General features: G+C 54.5%; 1 protein-coding gene across 1 annotated transcript in view; it reads left to right on the top strand.

Moving 5' to 3' along the window:
• Nucleotides 1-268: 268 nt before the first annotated feature.
• The window catches only part of WDR1 (WD repeat domain 1), a 39792-nt gene continuing 20823 nt past the window's right edge, over nucleotides 269-19237 (top strand). The window contains exons 1-5 of the mRNA XM_057502104.1: nucleotides 269-494; nucleotides 930-1051; nucleotides 13587-13677; nucleotides 17753-17900; nucleotides 19050-19230. Coding sequence (XP_057358087.1) covers nucleotides 479-494; nucleotides 930-1051; nucleotides 13587-13677; nucleotides 17753-17900; nucleotides 19050-19230 — 558 coding nt within the window. The 5' untranslated portion in view covers nucleotides 269-478. The remainder of the gene's footprint in view (nucleotides 495-929; nucleotides 1052-13586; nucleotides 13678-17752; nucleotides 17901-19049; nucleotides 19231-19237) is intronic.

The raw sequence follows: 19237 nt of genomic DNA, 5'->3' as shown, positions 1-19237 counted from the left end.
AAACTTCGACGAAGAGCCACCCCGAGCAGCCCACCCACCTCCATCAAAGAGTTCCCCAGCCAAACCCACCCGTTCCCAGGACCTTTCTGACAACCGCGCTACCCGCGCCGCCTTTTCACTGGGCCGCGTGTGGCGTCACTTCCGGGGGCGGTCCCGCGCGGGGGAGGGGAGCAGCCAGGTCCGCGCAGGCTCGCCGGGGCCGCAGCAGCCGAGCCGAGTGCTTGACTATATATGGTCAAAGCTGGGGGCGAGCCGCGCGCGGTACCGCGCTTCCGGGTTTGGCGAGACCGCAGCGGCAGCGCGCAGGGCAGGGCGCGAGCCGGCCTCGGAGTCCCGACCTCGGACCGCCCCCTCCGCGCCCGGCACGCCCGGCGCCTCCTTCTGGCCCCGTACCCGGCTCGGCCTCCGCCAGGTCTGGTCACGGTGCGGGCGGCCCCGGAACCTCTCGGCGAGCGCGGCTCGGTAACAAGTGGCGACGATGCCGTTCGAGATCAGTAAGTGCCACGGCCCGGTGCCCAGGGGTGGGCACCCGCGCGGCCGGGCCCCTCGGCCGTCGGCGGACGTGGGGGCGAGCGGCCCGGCGGGGACCCGGGGCGCGGCGCGGGGCCGCGGGCGCAGGCCGGCGGGCGTCCCGCTGCCCTCGGACCCCCGGCGGCGATCCCGTGCCGGGGGGGCGCCCCCAAAGTTAGCGCTGCGGACGGGGCTCGGCGGGGTCCCCGCTGCCCCGAGGGCCTGGTCCGCAACGTGCACCAGGAAGTCGCACCGTCCCCGGCGCTCCTTCAGAGTGGCGGCTGCCCCTCGCGGTGGCGGCAACAGGTGACCGGCTGAGACCGGTCCAGGCCCCTCGCCTCCCCTTCCCTCCGTCCCCAGCCCTCCCGGGCCGAGACCGGAGCTGCGCCCACGACCCTGCTGCGTTTGTGTCTCCGCAGAGAAGGTGTTCGCCAGCCTCCCCCAGGTGGAGAGGGGCGTCTCCAAAATCATCGGCGGCGACCCCAAGGGCAACAATTTTCTTTACACCAATGGAAAGTGCGTCATTCTAAGGAACATCGACGTGAGTACCCCCCTTCCCCGACCAGGCGCGGTTCCTTCCCCGCGTGCAGTTCCTAGGTTAATCCCTCAGCGCCCGCCCAGGGGCCTGGGGAGGGTGCGGACGCCACGCCCCCTCGGCCTGGGGACCGCACCCCAGACGCCCCGACGACTGTTTCAAGTTTGTCTAGGCCCACTTATCTTTCCTCAGGAGGAAACTGACGCTCAGATTAGCTCAGTCCAGAAAAATAAGGGCTCTGGATTTGAGGGATCGGACTGCCGGTCAGTGCTGCTTGACCTTGGCAGGGGGTGACTTGGGCCTCTCTGAGCCCCGGTTTCCTCTTCCGTAATATGAAGATGGATAGGAGGCTCCCCCAGCTTTCCCTGGCTGCCTGGGGCCCCTGAGTGAGATAATGCGCCCCTCCAGCCTGGCATGCCTGGCACCCGCCCAGCACTTTTTACAGGGCACTTAATGTTTAGTCATTATTAATACCCACAGTCTCCCAGTGTGGCAGAGCTCAGACATATGCACAGGCCTCTGCCCTCCAGCCTGATCTGAGCCCCAGTGCAAAATCAGGAACCAGTTTTATTCCCATGAATCATTCACACAGGCATCCTGTACCCAGGCTGAGAATGTTTCTAGAGCCAAATTTTTGGGAAATCCTCACAAATTCCTGTTACACTTCCGGTGACCCAGTCTGCTTGTCAGTCTCTCCACTGCTGGGATTGCACACTGAAATCTCCCTGAGCCTGAGTGATGGAATGGGGATGGACCGTGGAGGTGCCAGTACAGACATTGGGGAGGGGTTCTGAGCTTAGGGGTGGGTCTTGTATACAGTGTGTAAGAGGATCATTTGGATTCCCTGTTCTCCCAAGGGATGTCAACTTAGATGCATGTCTGTTGAGTGATTGATTACGCTTGTTAGGTTGGGATTGTCACTGATCAGATGGGCTTTCCCTCAGGAACCTTACAGCTAGCTGGCTGAGGGAATGAAGGTGCTCTCTGGGTTTCAGTTTCCTTGTCTGTAAAAGAAGGGGTATTGGTTCACAAGCTCCTTGGGAGATACCCAGGTATAATCTGAAACCGGCCTCCATATGCAGAGGGCAGCAAGAGACCAAAAAAAAAGAGGCAGGCCATTCCAGGTGAGTAGGTGGCAGGTGTATAAGCAAAGGGAACTTACATATGGGGCCACCGCAAGATGGAGGAGAGCTCTGCACCCACCCACCAGATCTTAAAAGTTCACATAGAAGCTTTACCTGGGTTATATATACAGTCCAAATGGTCTCAACACCACATCACTGTCTCTAGGTCTTGTGTCCTTGGCAGGGGGGCACGCAGGGAAGGCAAGAAAAACTTACATCCCAAGGATGAAAGGGGTGAGGAGCCTCCCAACTGCTGGGGTCCAGCTCACAAGTCAGTTGGTGGTCACGTTGTCTTGATGACTACCCCCAGCAAGGGGCCTCTGCACAGTTTGAGGTGCTGCTGGCTCTGCCCAGTGCCTGCGTGAGCAAGTCATCTGCTGTTGCTCAGCTGGAAGACAGAGCTGTGTGAGGAACTTTGGGCCCTGCCCAGGATTGCTGGGCACCTCAAATGAGGAGGTGGGTGGATGTGAATATGCTTAGAAGGTGCTAACGCTCCTCTGCTACTCACAGGGATTCCTAGAAAGCTGATCTGGCCTCTCAAAACTGGGTAAAAAAAACATCGCCAAGAATTTGTTTATCAAGATCTGGAGGTCTCTACGATGAAATTCTGAGATTTTGAGAAGATAAAAGCTGAGATGGCCCAAAATAGATCCTGGTAATTTAGCAGATAAAATGGACTGAAGAATGGATACAGAGCTGTAGAATAACGGGGTTTGCCCCTAATGAGACACATGTGTCATGACCATCTACATTCACATCCAGGCGGGACACCTCACACAAGTACCTACTGTGTGTCTGGTACTGTGAGGAGCTTAAATTGCAGTATCTCCTACAGTCCCTGTAGTGGGCCCACCCCTCTGAGGTGAGTCAGACCCCACAAAATAAAGGAAGCCAGTAACAAGCTGCTTGCAGACCAGTGGAGAAGCTGTTCATGACCCACGGACAAGCACCCTTTGCAGGAGGCATCCCCTGACTTGGGAAACCCATTCTGCTCGTTCTTCTGAGGTCTTTATTTTTTCCCAATACCTCAAGAGCTTACCATTCTTTTGAGGACACATCCGATGTCCCTTCCCACCTGTTCGTAAGTTTCTGCAGGGCTAGGACAGCGTGGGATGCTGCTGTGTCCCTTCCTATTCTGGGTTTATTTAGATCAGGCCCTTGGGCACTTGTTTGATTGAGGATCATTGGTATGCAAAGGTGACAGGATATTTATTAGAGCAGAATACTCCAGGGAGGAGATGTGAGTCCTCATGAACAGTCAGGGAATAGAAAGGAAAATGATCTGGTTACAGTATATTCTTGGAGTAGAGAAGAGATGGGAGGTGGTTTGGGACCAGATAACAGAATGTCCAACAGGTGTATGTGATTGCTATCAGACTTAATGTGCCCAAACCACATTTGGGTTACCCATGTTTCCTTCCTCCAGCATTAAGGCTCCAGACCTTGGGCTTCTACCTGATTCCCCCTTTCTCTTCCACGCTGTATTTAATTCTTCAGTGAGGTCTCTTGACTTCTACATTCAGAGTAACCCTAGAATTGGACCGATTTTCACTACTCTTCTGCTTCCACTTCGTGCAAGCTGCTACCATCTTTTTCTCACCTGGATTGTAGAAGGAAAGCCCAAACTGGTCTCCCTCCTTCCACACTGGCTCTCTTCCAATCTGCTCTCAACACCACGGCTGGACTCGTTACATTAAAACATGAGATCAAGTTGCCCCTTTGTTCTGCCTTCCAAGGCTGATAGGGCCTCGCTGTTTAGCTTTGCACTCCTGATCGCACTGCCAGCCCCTGCTTTGCAATAGGAAAGCAGCAGGTAACAGTTCTCTGTGGAACATGCCACACATATGTTTCAGGACCTGAGAATTCACAGCACTCCCATCCTGGCCTCCTTTGTGCTAATGATAGAGACCAGCGCACTTGTGCATAAGCCATTGTGCCCTGCACGTGTGCATCTGCCTGTTCTCTGACGGGCCATAAGCTCCCCGGAAGCAGGGCTTTGTTCTCCTCTGCTTTCATTACCACGTCCTCACCCAGAAGAGTGCCTGGCACATAACTGGTGCTCAGTGAGTTATTGAAAGGTCTTAAGTGCAGGCTGTGTTGTGGAGTGGATAGACAGCTACTGATGGTTTTACTGCATGTAAATAAGCCTGGCCTGCTTCAGGTTGCTGGACCTAAATTTTGTGGAACCCACCATCTTTCAAACCAAACAAGTGTCAGTATCCTTGCTGGCTTTCTGCTTGGAGCCACTGCCATCATTTTTCTTGGCTTTAAAGTTGTTTTGTAAACCCAGCATAATGGTACCTTTTAAGCTTGTAGAAAAGAGTTTCTTGACTATCAGCGCATCCATTGCCACACCTCAGGAAATTCTCTGCAGAGTTAATTTAAGCACATGGGTATGTGGCCATTCAGAAGTGAATATTCTAGAAGGAAAGAGCTTGGTATACTCTGATCTCCAGGCCTGCATTGCTGCTGCCTGCTACCCACTGTGCAGAGACTAGGAAGATTTCCAGTGGCAATGAAGGAAGCTCTTTGTGATTCTGAATTGCCCAGGATCACTTCCCTGAAAAAAGTGCGTTGGCGAATGAACTTCTAAGCAGAAGCAGCCAGCACATTTGCTAGAAGGGCACATTTGGGGTTTGCTTTTAAACTATCCAATCCCTTTGTTCCAGAACTAAAATACACATATTTGAAAATGTCAGGTCTATGAATTAAATTACAGGGAGTGAAGTGTTGGAAGCAGTTTGTCATTGCTGCACTTCCCAGTGCCTTGTGAAGATGGGGCGATAAGAGATTGGGGGTTGTTGAACTTGACTGCCAAGTCTTGTGGAGCGACCTGCCACCAGTCAAATGCGGAGGGACTGCCTCTGCTTCCCCCTGTGGGGCAGGGAGTGTACAGGGGGGACAGATGGCCTGAGCAGGACTGACATCGATCCCCTTCTGTGTGTCTGGACAGTCCTACCCCGTGGGGAGCAGAGATGGTGGCACCCTGTGTGGAGCCCGCTGTCTTGAGTGGGAGTAAAATGAGCCGGCAACAGAAGGAAGTGGTGTGTCCAGTGACTGCCTGTCTAGATTCTCCTCCATCTCTCCGTCCTCTTCCTGGAAAACTACGCATCCTCCAAAACCCAACTCGGATGTGTCCCTTTTCCAAAATGTATCCCTGTTGCCCTACAGCACAGCTGGTTCTTCCCTTTTGCTCCTAAATTACTCAGGACATCTTTTTGAAGTGAGCAGGCAGCACACACGTGAGGGCCAGAGCCAGGAGAGAACTTGGGGTTCTGTAGTCTGGCGCTTAAGGAGTGAGGAAACGGGTTCAGAGGAGGTTCTGGGGCTTTATGGAGCCCTAGAGACTCAGGATGGAGATGTGTGCTGTGGGCAGTGGTCCTGGGTGCTTTGGCTAAGGGGTGTCTCTCCCATTGACAGTCTTAGCTGGGCTCTCTGGGTGGGTATTTCCATTTCTCTGCCCACCTCCTCTGCCTCCTGTACTTTTGACCCTGAGTTAGTCCTATTAAAAGTATTTACCAAGCATCCACTTGTAGGAACCCACAAGGGCCTCTCCTTTTGTAGTTCACAGTCTACCAGGGAAAGCAACACTCAAGACGCTCTGGAGACACAGTTAACACTGAGGAAGCAGTGGTGCCAGGCCGGTGAAGCAGGTCGGCCAGCAAGTCCCTGCAGACGTGGAGTGTCGGGGCCTGGAGAGATGGTCTGGCTGGAGCCCTGGGTGTAAGGGAGCACCTGGGATAGGCAGGAGAGGTGGGCCTGTTCCAGCAGACCCATTAGGTTAGCAGACAAATAACAGGATCAGATCTGCAGTGGAGAGATGCTCAGTATCTGGGGTTTGAGGCAGGGTGACCAGTTAGGCAACAGCTCAGAATTAACACATAATTCATCAAGTGCTTATCAGCTAGTGCAACCCATCCTTGGCTTTTGATGTTTGCCACACAAATTCACTAAAGCCATCTTACTGGGCCCTGCCCGTGGCCACAGTGCCCAGGAGCTGAATCAGTGATATTTGGCAATGTCTAAAGACATTGTGCTACTAGTATATAATTTGTAGAGGCCGAGGATGTTGTCAGGCATCTCACAGTGCACAGGACTGTTGCACAGCAAGGAATTACCTGGCCCAAAGCATCAGTTGTGCCTAGGTTAAAGAACCCCTAGAGAACATTTTACCATACAGGTGGAGCATTTCAAAAGAATGTCCTGAGTAATTTAAGAACAGAATGGAAGACCCAGCTGTGCCATACATAGGACAGCAGGGATACATTTTGGAGAAGGGATACATTTGAATTGGGTTTTGGAGGATGCATAGGGGTTTTCCAGGAAGAGGATGGAGGAAAATCTAGACAGGAAACCACATGTGTACAGAGGTTGGAAGACTGACTTGTGTCCTCTCAGCACCGTAGTGGTCTCTGCAGGTGGTATTGGTACCTTATCCTCTGGATGGAGGTGTAGAGATGGATATAAAAGCCTTCTTTGAGGTAAAAGAAAAGGCTTTAGCCTCATGCATAAGGCCAGTGGAGAGGTCCCAGTCTGGATGGCTTGTGGGAGGTGATCCTGCCCTACAATGGCTGGGGATGCTCACCTGGATCCCTGCCCAGTCCTGACCCTTGGTATGCAGGCTGTATCACAGACAGTGTGTGGACACTGAAGTCTCTCTGGCTTTGGTGGCATTTCACCCCCTAGAAAGACCTGCACCCTAAGTTTTGGTCAGCTGAAGTGTAGCTTCTACCCACCGTCTTACTTCTGCTTTCTGGGGTCTTGCCCAGAACAGGGCAGTTCCTCTAGCGTGGACTCGATTAGAACATCCCAGCGAGTGCTCTGCAGGCCTGCCCCACGTGCAGCTGTCCTCCGGGGCCTGGGCTGACTCCATCTGGCACACGACCCCACGTGCCGCCCCGGCACCTGAGCACTCGGGGGGTTGTGTGCTGGGCAGCGGCCACCTGGTGTGCTTGGCCTCATTGGGGTCGGTAGGAATGGGAGAGTGATGATGTCACAGGCTCTGTGAGATTGAACTGGGCCCACAGGCATCCCGGAGGGCTGCCCACTTGGTGCGCATTCTGTCTTCCCTTTCACAGCTGCCCTGTGGGTGGCGCCGTCTCTTTAGAGATGTGGACCCTGCAGCCCCAGGAGGCACTGGGATTTGAACTGGTCAGCCTCCCTCAGAGTCTCCCCTCGTGACTCCTCAGGCCTTGGGCAGGCAGGCAGGAGGGGGAGGACTAGGAGAGACATGGCAGTGTCCAGTCCCTCAGGGCACTGGCGTGTCTGGGGTTGTGTGGGGAGCCCTTGAGGGCCCCTGTCTGAAGGTTCAGTTGGCGGCAGCGGGAAGGGGCTAAGCTGGGAGGCAGGAAGGAAAGCCACTGGGGACGTGACTGCTCCCACCCTCCAGCTGAGTGACCTGCCTCCACAGTTCCCAAATGTGTAACTGTCGGCCAGTGCAGATCCCAGTCCCTGAGTTAGAGAATCAGGCTGGCGGGTACCAACAATAGGTGAGAGAATAGAGCTGAGAGGAATAAAGGCTCTTACCGCGTCAGGGCCAGGTGGCCTTGGGCATGTCACTCCATGTGTCTGTGCCTGTTTCTTTGCCCGTAAAATGGATTATAAGGTTACCTTCCTATGAGGCTTAAAAGAGAGTCTAACTCAAGTGCCCCCTAAGGGGCTTTCTGAAAGTAAATCAGCAGGAGATGATTGTTTCTTCATAAACATCTCAGAGCCCAGCATGCCCTCGAGGCTGCAGTGCTGAATCAAACACGGGCCCTGCCCTCCGGGGGACCCACTTAGAAGCTACATGGGTGTAAGAACTGTGTATAGTGTACAGTAGGGAGTAAAAGGGCAGTAGGATGGGAGATGAGGGAAGGTTGGGTAGGCATTTAAGACTGGAAGAGAGCATTTCCAGCCTGGAGCACGGAGAAGTCTTGGAGGAGGTGGCCTTTGCCTGGGGAGGGAAGGTATTCCAGATCAAGGCAGATAAAGGGAGGAGTACCATGTAGTGATTTGAAGGAGGAAGGACTAGAGCATAATAAAAAATGGACTTTGGGGGGCTCTTGTCCCCTCCTGGCACGAGCCAGGAGCTCTGTCCTCTCACCGTCTCTCTCAGTAAAAGCCTCTCCCTGGCTCTCCTATCTTCGGTGTTTCCTAAGGTCATTCTTCGACTCTGCAAACAAGAACCCCGGCATCATTTTTGGGAGCTTGTCTGGGACAGCTTCGGAGAAGCCAAAAAACTGCAAATAGTAATAGTAATGGAACCCAAGATAGAAGCGCCCATCTCCCAAGGCCTCTCAACCGACCAGTGATGGAGACCTAACTGCACCCTTTACTGCACCCTTTCTCAGTCTGAAGCAGCCAGAGTGTTCATCGCCCCCTTTCCCTAGCAGCAGCTAGGGTCTCTATGTCTGTAGAGGGGGAATGAGACGGACTGTGGATGTAGTCAGAGTAGGGTGAGGGCCTCTAGAAATAGCAAGGCAGGATATTTACAGTCAGAGCAACGTAACTACATTCAAGGAAACCCCCTACCAAACTCTTGTGTTAAACATTAAGCTCTAGAGTCATTCTTCAGTGAGATCAGTTGATACTCCCCAAATAAAGGAAAGTAGCCCATGTTTTTATTATGCTAATCATTTGTAATCGTGTAAGATTTACTGCAGCATGCTCAAAGGGACTTAATGTCTCATCAAGAATAAACATCCTAAGACCTCTTAACAAGTCCATACTCTAAGCCCTTTATCAGTTCCCCAAAATCCTCAACTGCCTATAAATCCCCTAGACAATGCACCACCCTGGGCTCTCTTGTCCCCTCCTGGCGCTAGCCAGCAGCTCTGTCCTCTCACTGTATCTCAATAAAAGCCTCTCCCTGGCTCTCCTAAAAAAAAAAATGGGACTTTGGGTCCCTGGTCGGCTGATGTCCTCTGGTTGAAGGCTGGGCAGGGTGGTTGTACCTTAGGTGGCTGGTCCCATTTGTAAGAAGCACTGGCTTACTGCTGGTCCCCAAGGCTAGCCCAGAGTAGGCGCTGGGAGCCCTCCAAAGGAAGGGATGTGCCCTGCTTCGTGTGTTTTTACCGTTCTCTGGGGCAGTGCGGCAGGGGCTTTGCCTGTGGGCTCACGCTTGCTGGTTGGGAAGCACCCAGGTCTGGTAGCTGTTTGCAGCTGGGTTACTCTGTAGCACTTTCGAGTTTGGCCTTGATCACCAGTGAACAGTGGCCCTGCAAATTGTGAGTAACACGCAGGTCAGCTAACCAGTGACTGCTTCCAGGAACTAGGAGTATTTAGAAAGCCAGTACTCAGAAACACGATCCTCCCAGAAGGTCATGGCCACTTTGCCCGGTCTGGGTTTGGAGGAAGCCCAGGCCTTCTCTGGAGGATCCAGGAACCATCAGCTGCTACAGAAGAGCAGGGAGGCACCTGCAGGACTGTCTGACAGCCTGAACAGTGTTTGGTTCCCAACCCCTCCTGAGTCCATCCTGTTCATTGGGGGCCAGGAGCTGCCATGTCCTGTGGCCCAGGCCATCACTTAGCCTCTCCTGTAAATGGGTGGTGACCTCTGACCCCTGCCTCAGCATCTGTGGCTGGGTCAAGGTGCTCAGACACACCACTGGGCCCTGAACCAGTGCTCCATCGAGGTCAGAGTGCCCTCACCTTGCTCCTGTAGATAGTCAGGGTCTGTAGACCTGTGACAGGCTGGCCACTGCCCTGTCTGTGCCCTCTGTGAGGCTCCCCGACCTCTTGGCTGTGAGGGTGGTATTGTGGCTTATCACAGGGTCTCACTGAGCTCCACTCCTCACTTGGTGACATTGCCAAGCACCCACTGCCAGGCCCTGTGTTGGTCCCTAAGCCAGCAGGGCACACATGTGGGAAGGGTACTGGCAGAGAGGGTGGTTCCCGTTTTGGCCCCAGTGTGGGCCCAGGGCATGCAGGGGCCTTGGCCAGCTAAAGGGCACAGGCTAGGCCTGAGGAGGAGGAGGGTGGGCCTGAGTGGGGCCGAAGCAGGAATCCAGTGTGTGTTGGGAGTCGGGTCCTACAGTTGCTCAGGGATTCCAAATGGGAAAGGGGTGATCAGAGGTAAGTGGATTGATGGGAGGCAAAGATGAGTTGAGAAGATACCGTCCTGGTATCCAGGAGGGGCAGGAGGAAGCCTGTGGCATCTGGGCGTGGTGGAAGGTGGAGGTGGATTCAGGAGCTGGTGAGGAAGAATGGGCAGGGCCTGGCAGGCGTGGGTGGAGGGCGGGGTGACAGCAGGTTGCAGTGGGCTCTGCAGCCTCTGCCCACACCTCCTCAGTGCCCACGGGGCCACAAGCGCCAGGGTTTCCTCTGGTTTCTGTCTGAAGTCCTCGTGCTCTGATGGCAGCTTAGGAAGGAGGTCCTAGAGGAGGTGCCCCGACCCCACACGCCGTGGGTAGGCAATGACAGGGCCTGCTCTACATGGTCTCCCAAGGCCCCAAGAGAGAGGGGCACAGCTCCAGGTGTCCCCCAGTGGGCTTTCTGTCCTCCCCTGGCTCCCTTTCCCTGTTCCCTAGCCCTTCCCCCGAATAAACTACTCACCAGGTCCTGCTCTCCTTCCAGAGACCACAGGAGGGGTGGTGGGGAGAGCTGCCCCCCTGCGAGGCAGGCAAGTGGGTCCCGGGGTCTCAGACCCAGTAGATCTGCAGTGAGCCTGACCTGTGGCAGGACACCCTGGGGACAGGGAGGTGTTTTTTCTGCCTGTGGTAGCAGCCTCCCTGTGTGTGCAGATAGGAGGGCACGCTGGCTCAGATGCGGTCATTGTGTTGGGCTGGGAGTCCCCTGCTCACTGGCCCAGTTGTGTTTGGAATGCAGAGTGATGTCTGGTCAGGCCCAGGATTCTGGTGCTGAGCCTGGTGGGGTGATCTTGGGGTTCCATGTGCTCTGCCTTGCCACCCTGCCTGTGTAAGGGAAGGAATCTGTAGGGGTTGATCTTCCTCCCAGGGCCTCTGACACTCATCTTGTGCCCCTCCTCCAGGCCCCGTGGAGCCCACCCTTTAAAGCAGTGCCCGGTGGGACCATGGGTGCCAGCTTGGACATGCAACTACCCATGGGTGGGTTTCTCATCTGTAAAGTGGGCTGGCAGTGCCCACCGTACCGGGTGTAAGGCCCCTGGTCAGCATTGAAAAGGTGGCAGCAGGTGTCCCCAGACCACCTGCCTGTGTCTTTGGGAGGAGTTTTTCCCTGTGGGGATGCTAAGTAGGAAGGACTAACCTGGCAGGAGAGGGTTTGGATTTGGCAGACATCTAATGCGTGCCAGGCTTGCTACTTTTGTTAAGGTGTAATTCAGATGCACTGAGGTTCATCTGTTGTAAGTACACAACTTGAACTTTGACAGATCCATACAGCCCCACACCCACCACCGGGCATGATACAGAACATTCCAGTCATTTCAGAAAGTGCCCTCTAAACTACTTGCGGTCAGTTGGCTCCCTCCACCCCCGGCTTTAGAGCGGCCCATCTGCTTCCTGCTGTGTGAGGTTTGCCTTTTCTAGAATTTCATAGAAAAGGAGTCCTGCAGTACAGTGTCGTCTTTGCTTTTGCTGCTCCTTCGTGTTGTGGAGGGTGTCAGTCACTCATTCTCGTTAGTGCGGGCCATCTTCACTGGGGAGTGCAGCAGTGTTCTCCAGTCGCCTGCTGGTAGACGCCTGGGTCGTTCCGGTTGGGGGCCGGCTGCCAGGAATAAAGTGTCCATGGGCCTTCATGCATGGGTCTCTTGGAGGACGTGTGCTTTTCTTACTCTTGGATTAATAGCTAGCAGTGAGATTACTGGTTTTTTGTATGGTGAGTGTATGTTTAACTTTATAAATAACCAACCCCGTCCTTGCCAACATTTGATGACATCAGTCTTTTTATTGATGCTAGCAGGTATATAGAGGTATCTTGTCAGAGTTTTAATTTGCATTTCCCAAAAGGCCAACGACATTGAGCACCTGTTCATGGGTTCATTTGCTGTTTGTATATGCTGTTTTGATACTTGATAGGTTTCTAATTTCATTAGCAAATGTTTATCCTGAGGTGGATTAATTTATGAACCTCATGTATTGAGTGCCTGCTACATCACATAATGCTCAGCGTCAAGTCTCGGGTGAAAGAGAAGGACAATGTGAGCTTTCTTTTTTTCCGAAAAACATTTATCAAGAACCTGTTATTTGCTAACTGCCATGATGCTTTAAAGATAGATGCATGTGAAGCAGATCACAGAAAAGGAGGAGATGACTAGTGTGTCATAAGTTCTGTGGGGACATGGGAAGCATGGAAGAGAGAACAGGCATCACAGGAGGCTCTGTCAGGCCCTGGCTCTCCAGTCAGCCTGATGATAGGTAGGCGCTGCAGGGAGAGGTGTGTCACTGGCCTGGGGACAGCACTTAGAGAGCCGGGGCTGGAATTCAGGGTGCACTCTGGTTTTGTCGAGGGTATGAGGAGATGAAGGGAGGGGAAGCTCCCAGGTCAGGAAGGGGTGGCATCCGGTTAGCTGAGCCTGCAGCAGCTGCTTCTAGAAGGCTGAGCAGCCTCACGGGACTTGATGTGTCCATAGCCACTGGCCTGTGGGAAGCTGCCTCTTTTCAAAGACCACTTGGTTCGTAGAAAGCTGACAGCAGGTATGAGGGATTCAGTGGCTGAGCCTTTACTCCCTCCTGAAAAAGTTTAGCCCCGGAGACAAATCGAGAATGGCTCAGTATGTGTGATTCAGGTTTGCTGGAGGCCTCTTGGTTGTGCATGTGGGGGTGGGTGCCATGATCTACTTTTAGTAAATTATATATTAAAACGTTATTGCTGAGTAGTAGAGATGCTCCGGGTGCCAAACGCTGGCCCTGTACTTGCTGCCGAGTTCAGCCAAGCTTTTATTTGTGCTGTGCAAGGGTGTGGGGAATCCCTGCTTCCCAGATGATAAGGAGAGGCTCTCAGGTGCATGCCTGCTCTGTTCTCCTTCTCCAAGCCGTGCTCTGGTTCAGGGCTGACACTGCCTGGCAGCCTGGGTAGAGCTGGTTCCGAGGGAGGGAGAGCAGCCCCGGGAGAGCTGGAGAGCCGCTCACTTGAGGAACACGGGTGTAACCGGCAAATCACAGGGAAATTAGAGCCAGAGATTTCTCCTTGCTTAAACTTTTATTTCATAAGTACATATTTGTACTCTGGTAAGTACAGAAAAGCAAAGATAATCACCTTGCATTCTGTAATCATATTATCTAAAACTAAAGAGAAAGAATGAAAATGACCTAGATTTCTGTCACCCAAAGATAAGCATACAGGCAGGACGTGTGTAGACAGGTAGGTACTTTCAGGGATTTTCTTTATGGACGTTTCACCCTAAGTGTTTATGTGTATGTCACCCCACCCCCACCCTAAATCCGTTATTTCCGAGAGGGTAAAGCAGTCTGACAGCTTCTGCATTCCTCTGTTCACTCTGGCTCTCCTCCCTGCAGAACCCAGCCCTTGCCGACATCTACACGGAGCACGCCCATCAGGTGGTGGTGGCCAAGTACGCACCCAGCGGATTCTACATCGCCTCTGGAGGTATCTGAATGCGTGCATGGCTTGTGGGTGGTGTGGCTTAGGGTGGGGGTGGAGGTAAGGAGTGAGGCAGGTGGAACCAGTGTGATTAGTTCCAGCTGGGGCTGGCCACAAACGGATGAGCCACCAAAAAGGCCCTCCAGGATGTAATTGGCAGTGTTCCAGCAGGTTCCAACTCGAGGGTCAGCAGAAATGCTCATGGGTTGCCCAGAGGCCTTTGTGGGCAAATGTGTCACGATGAATGGTGAGTGTGTGTGTGTGTGTGTGTGTGTGTGTGTGTGTCCAGTCCCCAGCATGACAGGACCTCAGGCAGTGGCTCCATTTCATTGGCGGTCTGGGCTTTTGCTCCCTCCACTGGGCTTTTGTGTGGCTCAGAGGTTGGCTGGGCAGGAGGAGGGGCATAAATACCTTCACTTGTAGGCGGCTCTGTTCACCTAATTCTTTGAGGTAGATCTCTTACAAACATGACAGATGAGAAAGGGAGGCACAGACGTTAGGGGGGGCTCACCCCCCATCTCCCACCCATTCATTCACTCATCTACACAGCAGATCCCTACAAGCTGCCTTGCGTGTACCCAGCCGGGCTCCGGCTCCATCTCCAGGAGAGCTGGGCAGGTGACTGGATGCTGAGCCGATGGGGGCTTTGCCAGCCTCCCTGGAGAGCCGCACAGATGAATGGGCTGCTGATGGGAGTGGCCAGGATTCATCCTGGTGGCCGTTTGTCTGCACTGCTCCTATTCCCTGCATTGCAGTGTGGGGACTGTCCCTGAAGGGTCCACTTCTTACCAGCTCTGCAGCCTTCCTTGAGCACCTCCCCTTCCTGGGCCTTAATTTTCTCTTCTGTAAACTGGGAAAAAGGACCCCATGCGGCAAAAGTGTATAAATGCCTAGGATGGCTCTCACGCTGGTGGGTCACTGAAATTGGGGCGCCAGGGGACGGCATGCTGGCTGACGGCAGCTAATCCGGCCCACCAGGGTTGTGTGTGAAAGGCTTGGCCAGGAGTCTGGCACACAATGGACACTTGATGATTTTTGTGTTTACACCTACTCTGACTCCATCTGTAAAACTTGCCCTGATTAATATCCTGTGGTTTATTTCAGCCCTGCAATTTTTTTTTTTCCAGCCCTGCTTGCCAGCGAAGTACTTCTTCATTTAAAGCCCCGAGATTTGGCCCTGGTGCCTTAGAAAACTGTCTCCTCAGGAGAGAAGTGTGGCTGATGAGGGCGCCTGCTGCATGCTTGTGCGGCTCCCCTGCCCTGGCCTTTGAGCCACAGCCCAGCTCCTGGGTCACTGTGGTCCCAGGCCTGCCCACCCCGGGGCCCCCAGGCAGGGCATTCAGCCAGACAGAAATTGGTGGCCTTCAGATGCTAATACAGAATCAATGAGGAAGCCTCACACAGAGACTGTCACAAAGGACAATCTATATAAGTAAAGGGTCAGTGTGACATTTACTGTTGTGAGTGCACCCTGATTTAGTGGCAGAGGAGGGAGACTCGGGCTGCGTGCAGGTCTAGGTGTTCTTGGGTGGAGATTACAGCTTGCATTTCTAGCTCACTGGTCCTTGGCACTGAGTAAAGGCAAGGAGACATGTACTGCAGAGGTTAGGGCCCTGGGCTAGAAAGAGCTTGGTGTGCAGGCTCTGGATGACGGGGAGGGAGGCTTGAGAAGGTGCTGTGCTTGGTGCTAAGTGGGGTCCCAGTACTTCAGGAAGCCTGCAGCTCACTCCCAGACAGGGTTCCAGCTCTGCAGCATCTTTAGATCCCTCTGCGTCTCTGGTCCATGTCTGCTGAATGATTGAGCCTTCCGGAGGGCTCGCTGTGTGAGGAGTTCACACCAGGGGCTGGCCCCGGCCTCATCAGGATGGTCAGTGTCTGCCCTCAGGGAGTCCACGGTGCTGTGGTCTCAGCACAGAGCCATTCCAGGGCAGGCCTAAGTCCTCTTGTCTAGCAGCATCTTCCATAGGTAGTTCTGACGTTGGCAGTCTGCACCCTGTGCTCAGTGATTCCCAGGTAACCCTCGGGGCAGCACATCCAAGCTGCAGGGTGGCGGGCTCCCTGGGCCCAGAGGAGAAGGGGGTAAGGGTGGCTTGGGTCAGGAATGTGGGGGGAGAGAGGCTGCAGAGGCCTCTGTGGGAACTGGACAGTGGCCCTGCTCCCACTGCGCCCGCCGCCCCGCTGTGGCTAAGCTGCTCTCATGTGCCCAGCACCCAGTTGGGGCCGGCTCACCAAGGACAGGCACTCCCCACGATGCAGCTTCTTGTCTGGAGGGGAGACATGCTTGTGGTGGAGGGAGGCTGGAGGGAGGGAGTCCCCCGTAGTCACTCTGTCCTCTTGCACTGGGGGGCTTTTCTTCCCGCTCCCACCACGTGAGTGAAGTGTGTTCCTGTTCTGCCCTTCCTCAAGGCCTGGCTGCCTTGGCAAGTGCTTGTCTTTGCTGTGCCCCCGGCACCTAGCACGGGGCTGGGCACCCTTGGCACTTGGGAATTTATCAGGCTGCCCCCGGCCTGAGCACCTGACCTCCCAGCCCCATTATCTCGCTGGTCCCTGCTGCTTCTGAAAAGAATTACTGGACAAGCCAGGCCCAGTGGAGGAGGCTAATAGCCGGGGTGGGGAGGCACTGGGAAAACAACTGATTCCAGGCCTGGAATGAAGCCTTAGCCCGGTAGGTGGGAAGGCAGGTCCGTGCTGTCTAACGGGGTGTGACACCTCACCTTGGGCTGCAGGTGGTGAACACCCAGCCCCCAGACTGGCCTGAGCATGGGGACCCACACAGCCCGTGTGCACATGTAGGTGAGTGGGGGTGAGACTAGGGGTGCCTGTCCTTGCATTCAGAGTGCTCCTTTTTTTATTGTACTGGCCTCTGCCACTTCCTTTTCCCTCCCCACTGGCCTGCTGGTTTAGCAGCAGGACTGAACTAGCTCTGTGATCGGAGCTCACCTCGGGCAGTGTGCCTCCCGGTCCTTCCAGACCTTCCCCCTGTTAGTGTCCCCATGGGGATGTTGGCATCTCCTGTCTTCCCCAGTTGTTTGCTCATAAGGGAGTGTTCCCACAGGGCTTTGTTCATCACCACCTGGGCCAGCCCAGGATGTCACGCACTAGCTCGTCTTCCTGCACAGTGGCCTACAAGGTGGCGGGTCATTCCTGCTCTGGTATTCGTGGCTGTATTCCTGGAGGCCTGCATGGGGCAGGGACACATCTGGGGCGGCTGTAGGCGCCTGCTCTTGGTGCTCCCTGGGCTCAGCCTGAACCAGACGACTGAAGCTGTTCTCCCAGCAAGGCTGCTGAGTTTGCGATAAGCGCTCAAGTGCGCCTGCAGGTCCTGGGAACCCCAAGCTCACACTGGGAGCCCAAATGGAGCTGTTCAGGCCTCAAGAGTCAATGTGAATGGCTCCATTTTCCTGCTTATTTGGGAATTCCTGCTCTTTTGGGAAGGGATGTATCAGGGTTGGTGCCTGGACCTTGGTGACAGGATGGCAGCAGGGTGGGGAGGGGTGTGGCCCCCATGGCTTTATTACTAGGCCACTGCAAACACTAGCAAGGAGAGGCTGGCGTGGAGTTCTGCCTGTGTGCCACTTCCTGCTGCAGGGGTGGGCTGCTGATTGCCTGGATTGCTGCCAGGGTGCATACACCCCAGGTAGGGGGTGTATGCAAGTTGCAGCGTTTGCCAGGCCAGAGCCACAGCGTGGGAGAGGCATGTCACTAGCATTGTCACATTTTGCAAGTGAAGAAGTTCAGTTCCCCGAGTGTTAGGAAAGTTGCCTGAGGCCCATACACTGTTCAGATCACCCAGGAGGAAAATAGAACTGTAAAATGCCTTGGGGTTTGTCACCATGTGTCCCTGGGCCTTCTAGTGCCTACCCAGGGCTTGCAGTGCAGGTGGTAGTTGGAGAGGTGCACAGAGCCAGGAGTGGGCCTCTTGGAGGCAGCAGGTCTGACCAGCTAAGGGCTGGGTGTCATCCACCTGGCACACATTCCTGCCCCGAGCTGAGGCCTCCTGCTCCAGCCAGCGTGTAGGGCCTTGTGTCTACTCAGCCCTGGCCCTCTGAACATGGTGCTCATCACACTCTTGTGTCCACAGATGTATCTGGGAAGCTGCGAATCTGGGATACCACGCAGAAGGAGCATCTCCTGAAGTACGAGTATCAGCCTTTTGCTGGGAAGATCAAGGATATTGCTTGGACGGAAGACAGTAAGAGGATCGCAGTGGTCGGGGAAGGAAGGGAGAAGTGAGTCTCCGGCCTTGGCCCCTGCCTGTCCATGTCCCTGGCTTTGCCTTTTTTCCTGGGAGCCTGGTGGGAGGGGTGCAGTGGCATCCGTGCCGCTTGGACTGCTGTTTGTGGAGTCCCTTCCGGTCCCCTTCATGAGTGTGCAACTAGCTCCAGCCACTGGCTCCTCCAGGTTGGCTTCAGCAACACATAAAGGCAAACTCCCCATGACAGCGGGCAAACCCCTCCAGGTTGGTGTCAGGGCCAGGCACCTTCTCTGTCTGACATCCTTGGCCCTTCCCTTCCTGGAACTCCAGCTGTCATGCCCACATTCCTGGCAGCAGGAAGAGAAGGTGACAGAGATCAGCTCTTAGAGCATCACTGGGGTCCCTCCCAGAGCCACCACATGGCCACACCGAGCTGCAGGGGCCACTAGATATTTTCCCCTAGTTGGACCCGTCTCCTGAGGCGGTTCCCCTACTAAGGAAGGAGGGGCGAGTGGGTGCCCAGAGGTGGCTGCTGCACTCTCAGGGCTAGTGGCCAGCAGGGTCAGAACCACAGGAGTTTTCTTACCCCACGTTCAGTCATGGTTCCCTCCAAGGCACCATAGCTGCCTTCAGGCACCTAAACTTGGCACCTGTCTGTTTCCCCTACTCAGAGGCTGTTTTTAATGCATGTTCCAGTGGATATAAATTTTTACAGTTTTCCAAGTTGTTCCTGTTGGTCTTAACAGTTCTTTTTTCATTCAGTCACAAGTAGTCACCAAAACAATACATTTTCATGGAATGCTGGCCAAGAGTAAGTAGGGGAGAGTATCTAGTACATCCCTTGGTCTTGCCCAGTAAAGCTGTTAGAAAACATGGAGCAAGTGCCCTGGCAGGTGCCCCTTCCACATGGGAGGCTTGTTGGTACTGGGCTGTAGAGACACGGACATCCAGGCCTTCTTAAGACACTTGTTCTCAGATTCTTTCGATAAACACTGCTTGGAGCCAGAGTCCTAGTGCCTTCGGTGTTTTCCCTTCTAACTGCGGGTCTGAAGCACAGCCCTGAGCTGGGGCCACGCTGCCAGCAGCACTGCCCTCCTCTGAGCGTCAGCAGCTCAGCTGCCTGCACCCCACTGACCTTCCCCAGGACTGATTTTTCTTCTGTGGTCCCTCTCGTTGGGTAAAGGTTTGGAGCTGTCTTCCTGTGGGACAGTGGCTCTTCTGTGGGAGAGATCACGGGACACAACAAAGTCATTAACAGCGTGGACATCAAGCAGAGCCGGCCATACCGGCTGGTGACTGGCAGTGACGATAACTGCGCCGCGTTCTTTGAGGGGCCACCGTTCAAGTTCAAGTTCACAATTGGCGTAAGTG

Source organism: Manis pentadactyla, chromosome 5 (genome assembly GCF_030020395.1).
Source record: "Manis pentadactyla isolate mManPen7 chromosome 5, mManPen7.hap1, whole genome shotgun sequence".
Classification (NCBI taxonomy): Eukaryota; Metazoa; Chordata; class Mammalia; order Pholidota; family Manidae; genus Manis; species Manis pentadactyla.
Note: the sequence above shows the minus strand (reverse complement) of the source record. Positions and strands in the feature narration are given on the sequence as shown.